This window comes from Pygoscelis adeliae, unplaced genomic scaffold (assembly GCF_000699105.1).
Source record: "Pygoscelis adeliae isolate BGI_AS28 unplaced genomic scaffold, ASM69910v1 Scaffold78, whole genome shotgun sequence".
Lineage (NCBI taxonomy): Eukaryota > Metazoa > Chordata > Aves > Sphenisciformes > Spheniscidae > Pygoscelis > Pygoscelis adeliae.
In genome coordinates, this window is record NW_008825409.1 from 329,562 (window position 1) to 347,413 (window position 17,852).

At 41.6% G+C, this 17,852-nt stretch overlaps 1 protein-coding gene across 1 annotated transcript in view; it reads right to left on the minus strand.

Annotated features, from left to right (window-relative positions):
- Positions 1-1,233: 1,233 nt before the first annotated feature.
- SLC6A18 (solute carrier family 6 (neutral amino acid transporter), member 18) overlaps positions 1,234-17,852 on the minus strand; it is a 35,059-nt gene continuing 18,440 nt past the window's right edge. The window contains exons 4-12 of the mRNA XM_009330436.1: positions 16,643-16,824; positions 16,123-16,233; positions 10,059-10,171; positions 9,648-9,776; positions 8,872-9,028; positions 7,021-7,225; positions 4,654-4,813; positions 2,683-2,845; positions 1,234-1,446 (exon numbers count right to left, since the gene is read on the minus strand). Coding sequence (XP_009328711.1) covers positions 1,234-1,446; positions 2,683-2,845; positions 4,654-4,813; positions 7,021-7,225; positions 8,872-9,028; positions 9,648-9,776; positions 10,059-10,171; positions 16,123-16,233; positions 16,643-16,824 — 1,433 coding nt within the window. The remainder of the gene's footprint in view (positions 1,447-2,682; positions 2,846-4,653; positions 4,814-7,020; positions 7,226-8,871; positions 9,029-9,647; positions 9,777-10,058; positions 10,172-16,122; positions 16,234-16,642; positions 16,825-17,852) is intronic.

Consider the following 17,852-nt stretch of genomic DNA (forward strand, 5'->3'; position numbering starts at 1 on the left):
AAGAAAGAAATCATTCCCTCCTCCCTCCCAGGCTTGCAGTTCCCCTTGTGCCCCTTCCAAGGAGTCAGGTAACTGCCTTTCCTCTGCAGAGTTTGAGTTGGTCTCATTCATCTTCACTGTGTGGCCAAATCCCTGTTACCCATTATGAAGCCCTACTAGTGCGTAGCCTATCACAAGGCTAAATACGGAAATTGCCTCCGTTTTCCTTAATCTTCCTCTCCTTTCCTTGACTCTCTTAATTACTCAGCCTAAAGGCTTTGTCATACCTTATCCTTACATACTTTCCCTATATTTTTTCAGAGGCTGCTGGTTGGTCAAGTATGTTGGCAAAAGGAATCCTCATCTCCCATCACTGCAGAGTGGACAGGATCTGCAGGCAAGTATAGGAAAACCGGTTTTTAAGTAAAGATTAACTTAATTGTCATGTCATGTAAGGTTGCAGCTTACTGAGAGGCTTCCATGCATCTGTGCTTTTATTACAGTATTCAGTTACTCTGTTCAGTATGAGAAATTAAGGGGAAAAAATTTGGGACATTTGTTTTCACAGTATTTTCCACTACAATAAATTCTGGAATCTGCTAGGTTAAGAGATTTGTGCAAAATTAATTACTCAGATTTACTTAATATACATTCTTCTAACTGCTGATGCTTTATTTTTGCTCTTCACAATGCTTGAGGATATGAAGTAATCATAAAATAACTGCTATTTAAATGCATATAGGGATTTACAAAAAGTAGAGTGTAGTGGACAAGAGGAGTCCTTGCTCTTCAAGAGCTTCCATTCTAAATCTCTCAGAGGGGGTCAGTGAATGAAACTGTAGGTGCTTGTGTTTCAACTTTTATGTTGCTGATCCTCAGGAACAGACTGTTTATTTAGAAGACAAGTGAAGGAAGACAGAGGACACGTGCAATAACTAGCAGGCTTTCCAGGTTTAAAGCTGGCTGGAGAGAGACATGAAGTTGGTAATGCATGAAAAGGGTTAAAGCAATGGGGCTGGTACTTGGTCGGTATGTAGGATTCAGGACAGGATGTAGGAGCGACAAGATTAACATAACTGTTGTGAAATCGGTTGAAAATAAAGGAAACATAGCAGCTCTGTTTATAGAGTGCTAGTGATTGGCTGTAAGCGTATGAACCGCGTAAACCAGGTTGGTTCGATGATACCATACTACAGCTAATCCTGTCTAACAAAGGCTGTCTTATTTTTACCTACAGGCAGATACAACGGGTACTTATTCTTTTGGATGAGAGAAGTTGCTGTTAGCCCCCTGACATGAAAACACTTCTGGTGGTACAAAGCTTGGGTCCTTGCTTCTGCACATTCGTTTGATCAGATGGAAGAGTGCTACCAGAGGTACAAACACACAAGGAAGGACAGCTAGCAGCACACAGATGGCCAGTACCCAAGGTGGATAGACTTTCTCCTCTTTCGTAGGGAAGCCTTCCTATGGAGATAAAAAGGCAAGCGAAAGAAATAATTTGTAGGTACAATTACATTTTGCTACGATTTCCACATGCATTTTCTTATGCTGTTGTAGTAAGGATAGCAAAACTTTTACTCTTGCTCTACAATAGCATTCAGTGGCCATGTCCTCTGTATACCCTCCTCGTGGGTCTGAAGATGTCTGCAAATGTTTTATAGTTTCAAAGATTTATAGCTGGAAGTGTGAGATACTCCTAGGGATGCAGGGGTTGCCCAAAGAGTTATCAAACTTTCACCCTCCCTTGCTTAAGCTCTGATTATTCTTGTAAGTACTCAAAGCTTACCTGGTTTCAGCAATTACCAAGCATGATCTTTGCCAAATAGGAAAGATTTACTTGAGAGATTTGGAAGGAATGATGATAATGCAATTTCTGCAAGTCTGTGGCTATGATTTTTATTTTGGGATGATAGATACATAATGGTGTTTGGAGGATACATTGCTGGTGTACGTACTGTTGGGCGCACAGAGGTTTTTCTTGAGGTACCATGCATATATTTATACTATGAAGGTTGATGCCTTTCTGTGAGGGTGACTGCAATCCTCATGCCGCATTGGCCAGGATTGATCTTCAAACCCCTACACAGGGTGTATTTGAAATATTTGAAGTATCCAAGAAACTGCAACTGGCGTGAGCCAGTGCCATCCAGATCCGGATGAACGGCATCCAGAATGCCGTTCTCGGCATCGACATCTCTTTGGTGCTGAATTAACCAACACTGTTCTCGGACCACTGCCTCCCTCCCTGTCTGCCTGTCAAAGCTACACGTTCATATATTCATCAGGGCCCCAATGATTGGCAGTTCTCACTGAGAATTGTTTTCATCCCCAGCATCTGTTATGCAGCTCTAAAGCTCTGCTCATGCGTTTGTTCCACCTCTGAACCCCCTGTAGGTTCAGAGTCTCTGTGAGACACTTCACTTCGACAGTTCTCTGCATTACGCATATCCGAAAGAAATATGGAGCACGGCATATGTGGGTCTTCTCAAGGAGAGGCCCTGTTAACAGGAAAGCGTTTCAGTGCATGTAACCTCATAACCTCCGTGCATACTGGAGCCTTCTCATTCTGAGCATTCCATCACTTCAGGCTGCATTACATAGGTAAGCAGCAGAGAGCAATGATTTTAAAGGATGTGGTAAGGGAGAAAAGTGTACAACTCTTCCATTTATTAAAAGTTTAGAAAATATTTGGGAACATACATGTTTAGGGTTCCAGGCTGCATAGCTTGACGGCTTCTGTATCTGAAGAGTAACAAAGGCCACGAAGACAATTAGCAGGAGCAGAGGGCTAATAAACCTCCATGTGATCTGCCAGTAGAGATTGGGTTTTCGTCCAGTCATCCATTTCACATCTTTACTGAACCTTTTAAGAGGAGGCATGTTTATGATGATGTCAGATCTAAGTGGCAACAGTTTCACTTTTTCATATTTTTCTATAAGTTTTAAACACATGGTACAGCTCCCTAATCTTTTCTATTCCATACCCTTCTTTAACAACTCACTACAGACTTAAGTAAATAATAATATCAATAAAGTAGGTCTTTATTGATCCCTACCAGGGATGAATGATCAGTTTACATTGTCAGTTTACATTACCTGAGCACCTAGTCTAAGGTTTCTAAGCACAAATAAGTGATGAAAATATTACAGCAGTTCTGTAGAACTATTCAAACATTGAAAAAAAGACAAAATTGCCAAGGGAACAAACGTAGCTTGTTAGTAAGAAATCTGAATTAACCAGCACCAAATGAATCAAATCAGGTCAGGGACAAAATTATTGCGACCTGAGCCAGCTTCCTCTGCAGTCAGTAGTGGCAGTCGTTTGGACATGGAGCTGGTCTTTTACATATACCTCTTACAGTTTTGCACACTGAATGGGCAGTAGGTGTATGGTTCTGGGTTTGATTGTTACATGATAACCTGTATCTGTCAAGTTGGAAAGAGTTTTGTAATCTGGAATAGGAATTGTGATTTTTGTGTGTGTGTATTCAAACACCAGCTTTGTCTTCAATTCTGTTAATCTAACTGAAGATATTAGAGATTCTCTTGAGAACTAGGAAAAAGTGATTTGACTATGCTTGTATCCCATAGTAACAAACAGGAAAAAGTGTATGTATACTAGCACAACAGAGAAAATACAGGCGCTGTGGAATCCAGCGTCTGTTGTAGCGTGTGAAACCAGATTTTATTGCTACTTCTGCATCATGGAAGATTGAGGCTATCTCTATGTGCAGCAAGAGGGATGTATGAAATTGTTTATGACGATACAGCCTGGGAGTTATCACCATTTAACATGGGAAATGCTCCAAGGATCTTAACAGTGGATCTAAAAAATTTAATGCAGGGAGGAAGATTTTTTCTTCAGTTTCTTATTTTTAAAATCATAGCCTATGGTAAGACTTAAGTTGGGATGATACTGAAACACCTTGATATGCAACAGCACTGGCCAAAGGTGAGTTCATTACCTATACAGTATACAAACTGTTCCACAAAAAATCAGGACCTTCATGATCCCAGTGCCAGAGTAAGAATTGGAAAGGTTAAGCCCCAACATGTAACTGAGTAAATTATAGAGGGGAAAAGATTAATCTTTACTGAGAATTGGGGAAATTTCTGGACTGGAAGGACCCTGAGTAGGGAAGGCAGGTTTATTCTAAATCAAAATGAGATGAGGTTTCTGGCATTTACAATTACAAAAGATGTAGGAAAGCTTTTAAACTAAAGAGTGAATTTAATTAGTGTCTGTGACTGCGGAGATTCTTAGCACGCAGGTTGAGCCTTTTGACACAGGGGAGTTACTGCATGTTGCTTACTATGAAGTTTGAGGGGAAAAAATAACGATAAAAAATACAAGAGTATACAAAACAAAAGGGCAGTAACAGGAGGATATTTGAAAGATGCTGTAAATCCTCTTGGCCGAAGAACTACAATGGCTCTTGACTTTCCAGCTTTAAACTTAGGATCCCCCCTTCCATAAGTGCTACGCAGAGATTATCCTTCCTGTTTTACAAATATAGGAGACCTGAAGCAAAGAATGATAACTACATTCACAGGACTGGCAAGTGCTTCAGAAATAAGTCAATATTGTATACCTGTATGTAACATACGTGGATTGAGAGGAAAATGCATTTGTCTCTTATGAGAAAAAAATTCCGTCTGTTTCCAACGTACCTTTTGATTTTATAGACATATGCAACCCCAATCACTTCAAAGAAAGCGATGACTAGAAGAGGCAACGAGCCTGCATATCTGTCAAAAATGTCAATCCAGTAACTCCCCGAACCCAGCGTAAAACACAGAGCAATGAGGAAGCAAATTAGACATATTATACCTGAAAGAAAAAAGGTATCTTTGTTACTGGAGTACCGAACTGAACTTGGTAAATGTATTTTCGTTCTGAATTATTTTTGCTCTTGTTCTAGTGATTTTTATTCTCTCCCTCTACGGAGCTACAACAAGCTGTTTTTTCCTTAGGGGAGCTAATATCACTTCCCAAACTCAGTTGTCCCCTGCGTGTTGGCCAAGAGGCACCGCTCTGTTGCAGAAGGGTTGCACTCCTGTCACTCAGAGCATCCTTCAGTTGTTAGTACTCCCAGCAGATAGCCTGGGCTGGGCTATGCTATTGCCCTATGTTAATTTTTGACTGATGTAGTGAGTTCCAAGTGCCCTCATTTCCACGCAGTCACAGGCTCAAAGCATAGGCAGCCGGCACCTGAGAAGTGTAAGGGCTCCCTGGATTTCTGCCCCCCATTTCCTCAAAGGGCCCAGAGCTACAAATGTGTATGTCCCTTATGTCCCGGCGTGTACGCTTTGGGTTTCACCACACTTCTGTACAGTCAGTTCCCCTTCAGCCACGATATGGATTTGGGGTAATTGAGAGAAAAAGTGGGAAGGAGGGAAAGCGTTTCTGGATGCAGACATGGGCTGCAAATCAGTTTGTATGTCCTTGTGCTGTGTTACTAATCGCTTCTGACTCTGAGATGACCTTTGGTTCAATGCTGTGTAAAATTGGCTGCAGACTTCTTTTTTTTCTTTAAAAAAAAAAAAGCTCACAATTGGAAAATCAATTTCAAAATAATATGGTTACCTTGTCAAGTTGTAAATAAATTTGTTTCTACATAAAAAGTTGTAAAATGAGAAGGATATAATTCAGATGCTACAAGAAGACTCTAAAAAAGGCATGACAGCAATATTGCCCATAAGAATTTAAAAGGGCACATTGCAGGAGTGTTAATCTGTTACTTCAAACTGCCAGAAATTTTTCTAGACCAATTTCACAGTAGGATCTCTCAGACTCTCACCGAGTCTGGTTCTTGAAGAGCAGGTTAGGATCAGTAACTGTCTCTGGTTGAAAAGATTCCAGTTTTGGGGCAAGAACAGGATCGTACACACTCATTCCTCGGTTTCCAAGTGGTAATTTTCTACTCTGGCGTGTTCACAGTAAATGTGAAATAATCTGTAGCAGCATAAACCTGAATGAAATAGGGGTGTGAGTGACCTGTCTTACAGTCGTGCCAATGTGTAAGTTCGTGTGCAGGTGGTTATGGCAGGGCAGCTGATGTCACTGGTTGCCTTAAAGTGACTTAGAATCATAGAATCATAGAATCATTAAGGTTGGAAGAGACCTCCAAGATCATCGAGTCCAACCGTCAACCCAACACCACCATGCCCACTAAACCATGTCCCTAAGCGCCTCATCTACCCGTCTTTTAAATACCTCCAGGGATGGTGACTCAACCACTTCCCTGGGCAGCCTGTTCCAATGTTTAACTACTCTTTCAGTAAAGAAATTTTTCCTCACGTCCAATCTAAACCTCCCCTGATGCAACTTGAGGCCATTTCCTCTCGTCCTTTCGCCAGTTACTTGGGAGAAGAGACCAACACCCACCTCGCTACAACCTCCTTTCAGGTAGTTGTAGAGAGCGATGAGGTCTCCCCTCAGCCTCCTTTTCTCCAGGCTAAACAACCCCAGCTCCCTCAGCCGCTCCTCATAAGGCTTGTTCTCCAGACCCCTCACCAGCCTCGTTGCCCTTCTCTGGACACGTTCCAACATCTCAACATCCTTCTTGTAGTGAGGGGCCCAAAACTGAACACAGTATTCGAGGTGCGGCCTCACCAGGGCCGAGTACAGGGGCACGATCACTTCCCTGCTCCTGCTGGCCACACTAGTTCTGATACAGACTTGTTTAGGTGCTAAAGGCTTAAGTGAAGACAAGGCTCCTCCTGATGTCTGCAACAGCTCAGAGTGAACTTGACTGCAAGAATAGCAATTTAACAGGCTTTCTCAGACTGAAACAGCTCTTGCAAGCTAAGAAAAAAAAATGGCAAGGGCAATATAATACTGTCATCTGACAGCTTCTGCCATAAATGCTACCTCATCTGTGTGCTTGTCTTCTGCAAACACAATCCACTGCCTTTGAGATAGCTAAATGAATATTATAAATTCTTAATCCCTCTATGATATTTATTAAGCAGTTGGTAGTTTGCACCTCTATGAAGATACCACCTTCTTTGAACAAAGCAAAGCAAATACCTTACCAGATAATAGCTCTTTGGGTATTGATTTAGATATAATTGGAAGCTCTAGAAGAGGCGTGAACACTCCCTCGATGTTCCCAAACATAGAAGAAAGGCCCAAGCTGAACAACATTATGAAAAACAGGATGGCCCAGGCCTGCGAGCCTGGCATTAGAATGATGGCTTGAGTGAAAATGATGAAAGCCAAGCCAGTTCCCGATACACTCTGCAGAATTCACAAACAGATAAAAATATGCGTTATAATGGCGTAAATGTAGTTTCTCATGCATATAGAATTACAACACGCTTCTGCCCTTTCCTGGAGTCAAGGGTGCTGGTCAGCCTGTAGGGCTCGGTGGCAGCCAGCAGTTGAGAAAACGGGTGTGGGGAGTGTTTGTGGGGATTTTAATTTTAAATGGTCTATAAGAGATGTGTAGACAATCATAGAGCAGAATTTTAGCTTGCACGGATAGATGGGTCCAGAGTAAAGCAGATCTGAGAGTTGTAATTGAAATAGCAATTGTTTTGCTAATACCATCTTAAATATGTTTTTAAAAAAATCTATGATGTAATAGCTGCTGGAAAGAAAAAGATGTGTATAAGGATATGATACCCATTCTAGCAGCAAGAGAGTTGGTGAATTGTTGGTCACAAAATACCCCATAATTACCAGGGCAGAAAAGTCTAATAGGGAAAACCCCAATTTCAGCCAAATTTCTTTGAATTCAGTCTCCCAAGGACAAGGATATATAAATCTAAGCGTTGAAGAATGCTAATGTTGCTCTAATTTGGAAATAAAATGTGTCAAACCATAAATCAGAAATGGGTGCCATCAGAGGAAGCCAGACAAAACAGAAACTGACTCGTGTCAGGGCTGGAATGGTGTCTGTGGACTTCTCCATCATGTGAGTAAAATAGCCTATTTCACCATCATTGTGCGTTAAGGCTATCGTGCGTTAGCATACTCTGTCTCTAGCAAATGTGTCCACCCTTTGGTCCTAAGATTTTATTTTTTTCTCAGGCTCCTTTCTTTCTTTCTTATCCTCTCCTCCAACCATGGCCCTATTCTTTTCTTATGAGGTGGTAGGGACTTGTAGCAAGGGAGTACAAATGGGTGAGTAGTAAATGAGAGTTATAGGACTGGGTGGGATCACTGCAGCAAGTGGAATGAGGTTGGAGAAGTAAACAGAGAAGAAACATCTGTGTTTAGTGATAGGGGAAATGTTTTAGGAGGGTTGGAAAAGAAGGAAGGGGAGAGGATCATGATGTATTTTGGCGAGGAGGAGGGGGGTTGGAGGAAAAAAAATTAAAATATTGGTGAGATCCTGTGCAGAGAGGAGGAAAAATAAAAGGGAGAGGACAAGAGGGAATAGAAAGATGGGGAAACGAAGATAAGAGAGAAGACAGTGATAAGATACCTTCCTGGTGGTCATACATGTGATTTAAGGCAAACAGAGAATATTTTAATAGATTTTTTGATACTTTCCTAAATATGGATTTAGGAAACTCCCATTCAGCATCCTTTTTCTATAATCTTTCAGCTAGATGTGTTTCCTCTGTTGTGCTTATTCCTGTAAACCAAAGTAGGACTGAATCTAGTGTCCATGGTAGGCTCCAGGTAGGAGCACCTTTGAAGATTAGTTTTGTGATAACAATGTGTAATTTTGCACGTTGTACCAGCCAGCTTTGAGTTCCGACTGTCCTACAGCAGTGTTGTTATTTCAAATTCTGAAAAATTGTTTTGTTTCATGTTTAAGTATAATATATTTATTACAAGTAGAGTAAAGTACAAGTACTTATAAGAAAAAGGAAGATACCAGTCCTTCTACATATTTTGTTTAAGGGTTACTTTGTTGAAAGCAATTATGGTACCTGATCAAGAAATTCTTGAAGGTCACAGCTTTTCAGTTTGAGTCCAGCAATTTTTTCTGGATATGATGAGTTTAGGAAACTAATCCAGGCCGTATAGTTCTGTCGCATGATGCTTTCTTCTGGAAGATCAAATTCATTGATGATGCTGATAATGTTCCTGCCAGAGAAGCCAAGGTATCATTAGTTTAAATGTTTGCAGGTGATGTGGCTGGAAATGCTATGCCATGTATTCAGATGTTAAAGAAAGTTGTGTTTACTTTCTGTGCTGTTATTTACAATATAAAGGAAAATATTAAATGAGGACTTACATATAAAATAGTTAGGAGAAAACATTCAGACTATTTAACGTCTTCTTTTTCAGATACAAACTCGGAGTACTTTATGCAGATGCAGTCTCTAAAACATTTCTATTTTTATTTTATCAGCTCTCCAGACCATTTCCACCACTTCTGTTTAATAACTTAGTGATTCTGGTGGAATAGGAAAAGGTGTTGGTTTTTTAACTACTTCTAATGCTAGTCTGAGATTGAGATGTGGTCCGTGATGCACTACTTGCAGTGGATTGTTTTATAATTTGTCTTGCTTCTTACAAATGCTACCCCTGATCATTCTTGCCTCAGTGCCATAATACTTTCTATTTTTATATTAGACTGCTCCATACAGATGCTTTTCCTTTTTAGTGGAAATAAATTCTCTAAATGCATGTTTTTCAAGTAACGCATTATCTATTTAGGCATTGAAACCACAGTATAATACTGGAAACGCAAGTTTCTCACCTGTCCAAGCAGTCCCAGTAGCCTGTGGTTGCTTTAAACCCCAGAACAGAAAAGACTGGGATGGAAGCGTAGAGGGATGTCATGCTGTTCACAATTGCTACTGTCACAGCATCCTTTTCGCAGTCATTTCTAGAAATAGCATTCAAACAAGTGAAGCGACTAAAAAAAGGCAGTATTTTATCTGTGATTCTCTCAGGTATTTCTGCAGACATTTTATTTTTTTAGATTTTCCCCCCCCCTTCCTGTTAGAACATCTATTTGGCCTTTTAGAAAGACAGCAGCTGTTAAGATCCTTTAGAAAAATTAAGATCCTTTATAAATATCCTAAGGAAAGAGTTTTGAAAATTTTAGAAAATTGCACAAAATGCAGCAAGAATTTAGCCAATTTATAAAGGTTGTAGTTCTACTTACTTTTGTGGATTGTAGCTTGAGAATGCAATAAGACCTCCAAAAGCCAAAGAGAGAGAGAAGAAAATCTGGGTAGCTGCATCAAGCCATACACGGGGATTTTTCAAAGTGTTCAGCTGAAATAATTGAAATAAATGCATGTATTAGGCTTAAATTAAAGTTTCTTTTTCTCTCCCAGTTCTCATAGCTCATCTCTTATTTCACTTCTGAAATTGAGTTGTGTTGCCATCTAAATACACTGAAAATGGAAATTAGTACAAAACATGTCAGTAAAGCAGGTGTTTCTGAAGACATAATTTGGTCTATTTAAATGTATGTAGTAATTATAGAATCTGTTTCATTGTACACCTCTTCTGTCTGGTGATAAAAATGTGTTTCTGAATGATAGGCATTAGGCACACAATAGGGACAGTACATTACATTTTTCCTCAGTTTATTTATTTTTGTTAATCCACATACTGGGTAACTTACAGTTTAAGAATATTATCTTCCCAAAACTGTATAAACAAATACTAAACCTTCATTGTTTTAAGACACAAAGTGATTCCATAGCTTTCCCAATTCACTTAAAAAAAAAAAAAAACTAAAAGCCCAAGCAGGCAAGAAGAGCATATCCAGAGCAGCCCTGCTGAGAAGGACTTGGGGGTACTGGTGGATGAAAAGCTGGACATGAGCCAGCAATGTGCGCTCGCAGCCCAGAAGGCCAATCGTATCCTGGGCTGCATCAAAAGAAGCGTGGCCAGCAGGTCGAGGGAGGTGATTCTGCCCCTCTACTCTGCTCTGGTGAGACCCCCCCTGGAGCACTGTGTCCAGCTCTGGAGCCCTCAGCATAAGAAAGACACGGACCTGTTGGAGCGGGTCCAGAGGAGGGCCATGAAAATGATCAGGGGGATGGAACACCTCTCCTGTGAAGAAAGGCTGAGAGAGTTGGGGTTGTTCAACCTGGAGAAGAGAAGGCTTCGGGGAGACCTTATTGCAGCCTATCGGTACTTAAAGGGGGCTTATAAAAAAGATGGGGACAAACTTTTTAGCAGGGCCTGTTGCGACAGGACAAGGGGGAATGGCTTTAAACTAAAGGGGGGTAGATGTAGACTAGATATAAGGAAGAAATTTTTTACGCTGAGGGTGGTGAAGCACTGGCACAGGTTGCCCAGAGAGGTGGTGGATGCCCCATCCCTGGAAACCTTCAAGGTCAGGTTGGACGGGGCTCTGAGCAACCTGATCCAGCTGAAGATGTCCCTGCCCACGGCAGGGTGGTTGGACTAAATGACCTTTGGAGGTCCCTTCCAACCCAAACTATTCTATGATGCTATGATTCATTAAAAAGAGCATCTTAGATTCAAAGTACTGTGAAAACAGCAATAACAGATAAAAGGGCAACATAGGAAAAATAAGGAAAAAGGAGAAACTGACAAAGTGAAATTTGAATTTTGATCTAAGGGTCATGCGATAGAGGAAGCTAAATTAAAAAGTCAGTGGTTGTTGGATTACAGAGAATAATATGCAATTTTAAATAGCTGTATTAAGAAGGAATCTTACCATTAAAATCAGTCTAAAAGAAAAAGATAAAACATAAAACATAAATAATGGGCAAAATATAAATGTGCTCAATAAGTATTAGTTTCCTGCAGAAACTAAGAAGTGGCATATTATAGTCATAACCCACCAGGTGAATTACTTTCCAGTCCGTTATCAAGTAGGGGGAATAGAAATCAGTATTAGTTAAGAATGAGCATTTTAAAAACCAGCTGGCCCAAAAGTAATACCAGGGCTGTAGAGTATTTCACTTTGTTTTACATCAGTCTGAGTCAAATCTGCATCCTAGTCATGCAGGGCGAATTGTGTTTTTTCTGTGTTGTGTCTATGTGCCTGTGCTGTTGATCCTAGCACATGGCTAGGAACGTTTGTAGGGATGATCCTGCTACTGCTAGGAGCGTTTGTAGGAATGAGAGGTAAGTATGCCAAAAGACCCTTAACAACATTTTGGGTTTCTCTGAAGCTGGCCTGAGCTTGAAGAGCGAGAATAATGGGTTCACCTCGGTGTGGATGGATGCGATGAATGCCATTACTGCAGATGCTTTCTCCACAAGTATGCCAGTGCTTTGACCACAGCAGAACTGGTACGGCTTTTTGTGCAACATAGCATAGCAAACAGATATGTGTAACCGTTACTGGCTGAAATGCTTCAGCTTAGGCAGACTTTCTGCAGATTTATTTTGAAAGATCATAACCAAACCCTCCAATGCCAGACTGCTTGCTGGGAGGACCTTGTGCAGGTGCAGAACTAGATCGCTATTGCTGTGCAGAAACTCAAAAACGCATTGCTACATGGCCTCCACAGTTTCATTAAGTGCTGCCAAGTGAATTGTCGGTGCTGATAGATGTGACTGTTACAAGTCTGGCTTTCTGACTGGGGACTTCGGCAAATGAATCTGGAGGTAGTTTAATTTGGTGCTAGATGCAATGCATTTATTGACTGTAAAAGACACTAATCAACCCCCAAACTTGAAGAAATAGTGGACAGGCAAGCACGCCGTGGCAATGTCATTATCTGGTCTTAAGCAAATAATTATGAATCTAAATATTATTTTATATTTTCAGTAATATGGTATACAGATTTCATAGGAGTGTCTTCAGAAGAAAAAATGTGCTGAAGCTAGAAACATGCGGATGAAGATATACAACCAGAATGTTAATGAATGAACACAGGAGTAATGAGGAAAGGAAGCATAATTGCTCCCCCCGGGGCGGTGAGATGTTTGGATACTTGAACACATGAAACACAGACAGAAACTTTGTTAAAACAGAACTAAAAAATACTAGGATCCCTGTGATGTGTCATTTTGGTGTAAAAACAGCTATCGCTTTTCTCATAAGCAAGTGGCCAACAAGTAATACTGCACTTAAAGACAGCAGTTCATTAAGGTAATGCTTTTGTTCTCCTTAATACCAGAAACAATATGGACAGACCAGGTATCTTGAAAGGGGTTTTAAGTGTCCATTCACAATAATATATCAGGTGTAAAACTAAACTGCAAAATAGAGGAAAAAATTACAGGTTGCCTCTGTGATAGAGGATCTGGTGCCTGTGCTGCCTTTTTCTTTTTCTTGGCTATTCTCACTGCTCGTTAAATAGCTGCAGAGCTCTGGGCGCAGGCATCAGTTGCCCAGCCAAGTTCCTGGAACTGTTCATTGCCAGAGAAGCCCCAAATATTTACAGTCTCTGAAGCTCTTTCAGATGTGGAAGAGACTGGAGAAGGAGGGATTTGTGCTCCTGAGCCAACACAGATGTCCACAGAAGCTGAACTGTGTACAGACCATTGCTGATGTTTGATGGGATCCCTTTTCTGCTGCCTCTGATTATTTTTTTTCCCAAGAACCTTTCCAAAAGTCTCTGTTCCAGCTCCTGTGTTGCTTCATCTTTGTACAACTTCTGCTTTTCCCCCACATGCCTGTGAGCGTAACTTCAGTATCTTTTTGTTTTCTTGGCAGCTTCACGTTCCAGGTAGCCAAGGATTTAGAGAGGGCGAGTAAATCATCAGACTTCTCCGCATCTGAAAGTCAATGAACAGAAGTATTCATTATTTGTTCTAGAATTTAAGGTGTGAAAGTGTGTCAGATGGCAAAAAGCCGACTATGTACTTCTGCATGAAAATAAACCCAGAGCCTGTCATATTTAAAATCCATATGCATGCAGTTATTATTTGTGATATTTATTAATGAGAACTAAAATACAAACTTGGAAAGTGAAGAAACTCAAACAATGGTCGTTTGGGAAAAAAAAATTCAGTTGGGTGATTATGATGTTGAAACTGGGTAAGATGTGACTTTTAGCATGAGGTATTACTTTCTTTCACAGATTTTCAAAAACAATGGTGAGGTGTAACAGTTACCAGAGTAGATGCGGCAGCTATTACAGAGAAACTACAACTTCTGCTGCACTGCAAAGTTGAAAAAAAGTTGGAAAAGGTTGCCTCCAATGAGTGGAGAATGTCAAGAAGGTTGATTTTTTTTTTTTTTTTTTTTAAAGCAAGCTGAAACAGGCAGTAGGTGAGCTAACTCTTACTTTATTTTGCTAAAACTTTACAAGCTTTGTGCAAAAAGACAGGAAAAGAAGAAGAAAACAGCACACATTTAAGAAATACGCTTTACAGTTTTGTAAGCTAATGTGGTCTGGGTGGGCTAGGTAAATCTTTGCCAAAAAACCCCCACAAACCAACAACCCCCCTGTACGACTCAGTCTGGGACATCTCCCGTGGAGAAGTGTAACAAGAAAAACGCATGTATTTACTGACGGCAGTGGTGGGAATAGTTCCTCATTAAACAGGCTAACAGAAAAGGCAATACTGGTACTGCAGTTGTGGGCTAAGGGGAAGAAGAAAGAAAGGAAATGTTGCAGTTGTATGCTTACTGTCTTTTTGAAGTCCTTGAAGTGCTAAAATCCTCCATAGCAGTTGGTATGTTAGTTCAACAAAGCTGTCTGTCTTTCTTAACGCTGTAACTTTCTGTGCAATAGCAACACCCATAGCAGATATCACTTACCAGGCTGTTGCATCAGCTTTTCCACGTTTGCAGATAAGAACGTAGTTTCATCACCAAAACCCTCTTCAGATGACTCTTCAAGGATGTCCCCAGGATCTGCTTCTTCAAACTGACTAATCATTAACTGCGGGTTGATTGCAGCCAGATTTTCATTCTGACTCCTGGCGCCAGTCTACAAAACCATCCGGCTCTTCTTTTATGATGATCCGCTCCCCCTCAGCACTGCAATACCTCCAGGCTTTGTGAATATACACACAAATCTATTTTTTGCATTAAGTTCACTGTGCAATGATCATAAGTCCCAAAGATGCCTGAGCTCTTCCAGAGAAACCTGACAGCCGGGCTGAGACCAAACGACAACAGGCCAAGCCCTGTTCTGGTTGTGTTGTCTAATTTGCTTTCTTCATTAAGACATTGCACCAAGCATTTATTGTCCTGTCTGGGCCCTACAAAAATGCAAGTGCACATCCTGATCCCCTGTAAAGGGCAAGGTTGTCCTTTTTGAGCTCTGGCAGCATTCGGATGGGTGCCCGTGCCACTGGGCTTGCAGGGGGAGGGATAAAAGAGGTCTCTCATCTGAGCTTTCTCTTGCTGTTGTCCCTTTCCAGGCTGGCATGTAGCGTATCTCCAGGCTTCTTGGCTTATGTTTCCCTTAATGCCTGTGTTCCTGTTGTAGGAAGGGAAAAGGAAATACCCAGCGCTCCTGTGGTGGGAAGCACAGCACGGCTGTGGAGGCAGAGGATACTCCGAGACCATCTGTCAGTGGGCGCTGCTTTTCCTCCTCTACACTCGCTGCTTTATGGAGCTTTTTAGGACGAAGGCAGAGCTGTGAGGAGCCTACGGTTGACAGCAACCACTTAGTGAGACAATTTGACTTTGTGTTTGGGAAGGCCACTAAGGCCAGTGTAAAGAGGTCCTTCTGAAATGGCCAGCATATGGAGGGATCTGGGACTCCTGTCCCTTTGAGAAGATGAGAAAACGTGGGAAAGGGTTATTCTCCAGCAGTTCTGTCTTTTAGGGACAGCTGTGGAGGGGTGGGGGGGGAACTTCAGCTATGGAGAAACAGGGGTAGGAGAAAATTGCTTTCAACCTTAAAAAAAAATGACTTTGCAGTGTAATTTCTCAGTCGTTTTCCTTGTGAATTCTTAAAAGATTAAAGTTGTGTAAATTCTCTAGCGTTGGCAGGGAAATCCCATCTTTATCACGTGTAAAAGAGAGATGATTCTGTTCATGAAGTATATCAGTTTCACTTACACATTCAAGACCGAGGCGCCCATAATATACTTATACTCAATTTTCCAATATTTTCTGATATGCTTATTACTGAACTGTTAAATACTTTGCTGCTTCTTTTCTTGCTGAAGTATATTAAAATACTAAATCATTTCATCTCAGAAAAAAAAGCTTAGCTGAGCTCTTGGATAGGGAGCTAGATCCGGAGTTGCTGGAAAATGAATATACAGTATAAGATCTGAGGGGGAGCAAAAGGAAAAATAATATTTCTGACTGTAGCAGCAATACTTACATTAGGGGTGAAGAGGTAAGCCAGACCGTCAGTGGCTCCTGGTAGAGTGAGTCCGTGAATAAGGAATATAGTTAGGACCAGGTAAGGAAATATTGCTGTTACATAAATTGCCTAAAGAAAGAAAGTAAGCAGACAGACAAACAGTTACTGGTAACAACATCGATAAATCCTATTTAAGTTATCGCAACACACAATCCTAACAATATTAGATAAAAGAGCTACAGATGAACATTGCCATCTTTAAAAGAAGCAGAATGCGCTTTTGCAGAACATACTTCTAACAAACTTGCTCTTAAAACTGTGGGGGGAGGAGACTGGTAGGGCAGGCGCATTTGCAATGGAAAAGGAGAGAAGTGTCATTTTAAGCCACCTGTACCGCTGTTACCGCTTCGCTGGACAAGGAGCACACTGAAACGGTGCTAGTGTAGTAAATGGGGAAGGCTTTGTTGGTGGTGAAACTCAGTATCCGGAGAGCGAGATCCGAAGTGTGGGATAATGCACTTCTCTATCCTTTCCGTACCTTTCCTGTGGTTTCAATTCCTCGGATGGTGCAGAGATAGACAATTGCCCAGCAGGCTGCTAAGCACAAAATGAGCCACCACTGTAATGTGCCACTCTCGGTGACATCGGGTGTTATGTTCAAAGTTTTCCTGTACCAAAAATAATTTACTGCAGTGCTTTCGTAACATTCTTCGTTGAGCCCTGGAAAAAAATGTGGCAAGCATAAGAATAAATTTTAAAATTGGTAATATTTTTCCCACTCACTGTATGGTTAGGAAGCAATACTTCATACTAACGGAGAGTGGCAGGACGGTCTCTTGTGGACTGCCAAATCAAATACAGAGATGGACTGAACTGGCCTTTCTGCGCTGTCTGTAACGTGCAGCAAGACAAATTCTGTCATGGCAGGTTGAGACTGCGAGACTTACATGAGACCTTCACCAGAACATCACCAGCATTTCTACAGACAATAACTTTCTAAATAGAGAAGGTGTCATACTTAGTGCAAGGTGAAATCTAAACTGTAATTGCGGTGGAGACTATGAAATTTTTTAGCTCTATGTCTGCAAGTTGGTGGAGCAGTAACAAGATTCAGGCACCTGAGGATACATCTAAGCCCAGGATCCCCTGGCTATGTCATGGCCCTGTAGTGGGGCAAGACCCAGGCATCAGCCTCTTTGCTTCACATTTCCAGGACTTCTGTGAGCAGGAACCTCGGGCACCTGCACCCGGGGGAGCGGGCACTCCCCAGCCAGGCTCTGTGCCTGGAGAAGAGGGAACCAGGAACACGGTGTACACCACGACCCTTGCTCACCCCTCTGCCTACGTGCAACCTAAATGCCTGAAGAGGAGGTTGACAGAGGATCTTCAGGAAACCCGCTGGCCTGCTGTCTTTAGCTGGAAACCCAAGTTCCCTGGGTGCTGCAGCTCCTGCCTTTGCTCCTAGCCAGGATCAGGTGTGTTCTGAGAGCACGAGGCAGCCCTGCGCATTTCCACTCAGGTTTAGCATAACTTTTTTTCCCTTCCTTCCCTAATTTCAAGTCCCATTAGCTTTAGCTATCGGCTCCTGCTCGGATTACCTAGTGCACTGAGCAGAGGAGCTCACGCGGGGCAGTTTGACGCTCTCCTGCCATGAACGGCTGATAGCCCAGGCTGGAGAAAGGACGGCTCATTCTGCTTGCACAGAAGGGTAAGTCAGTCATCCTGTCACGACTCTACAAAGGGAAAGA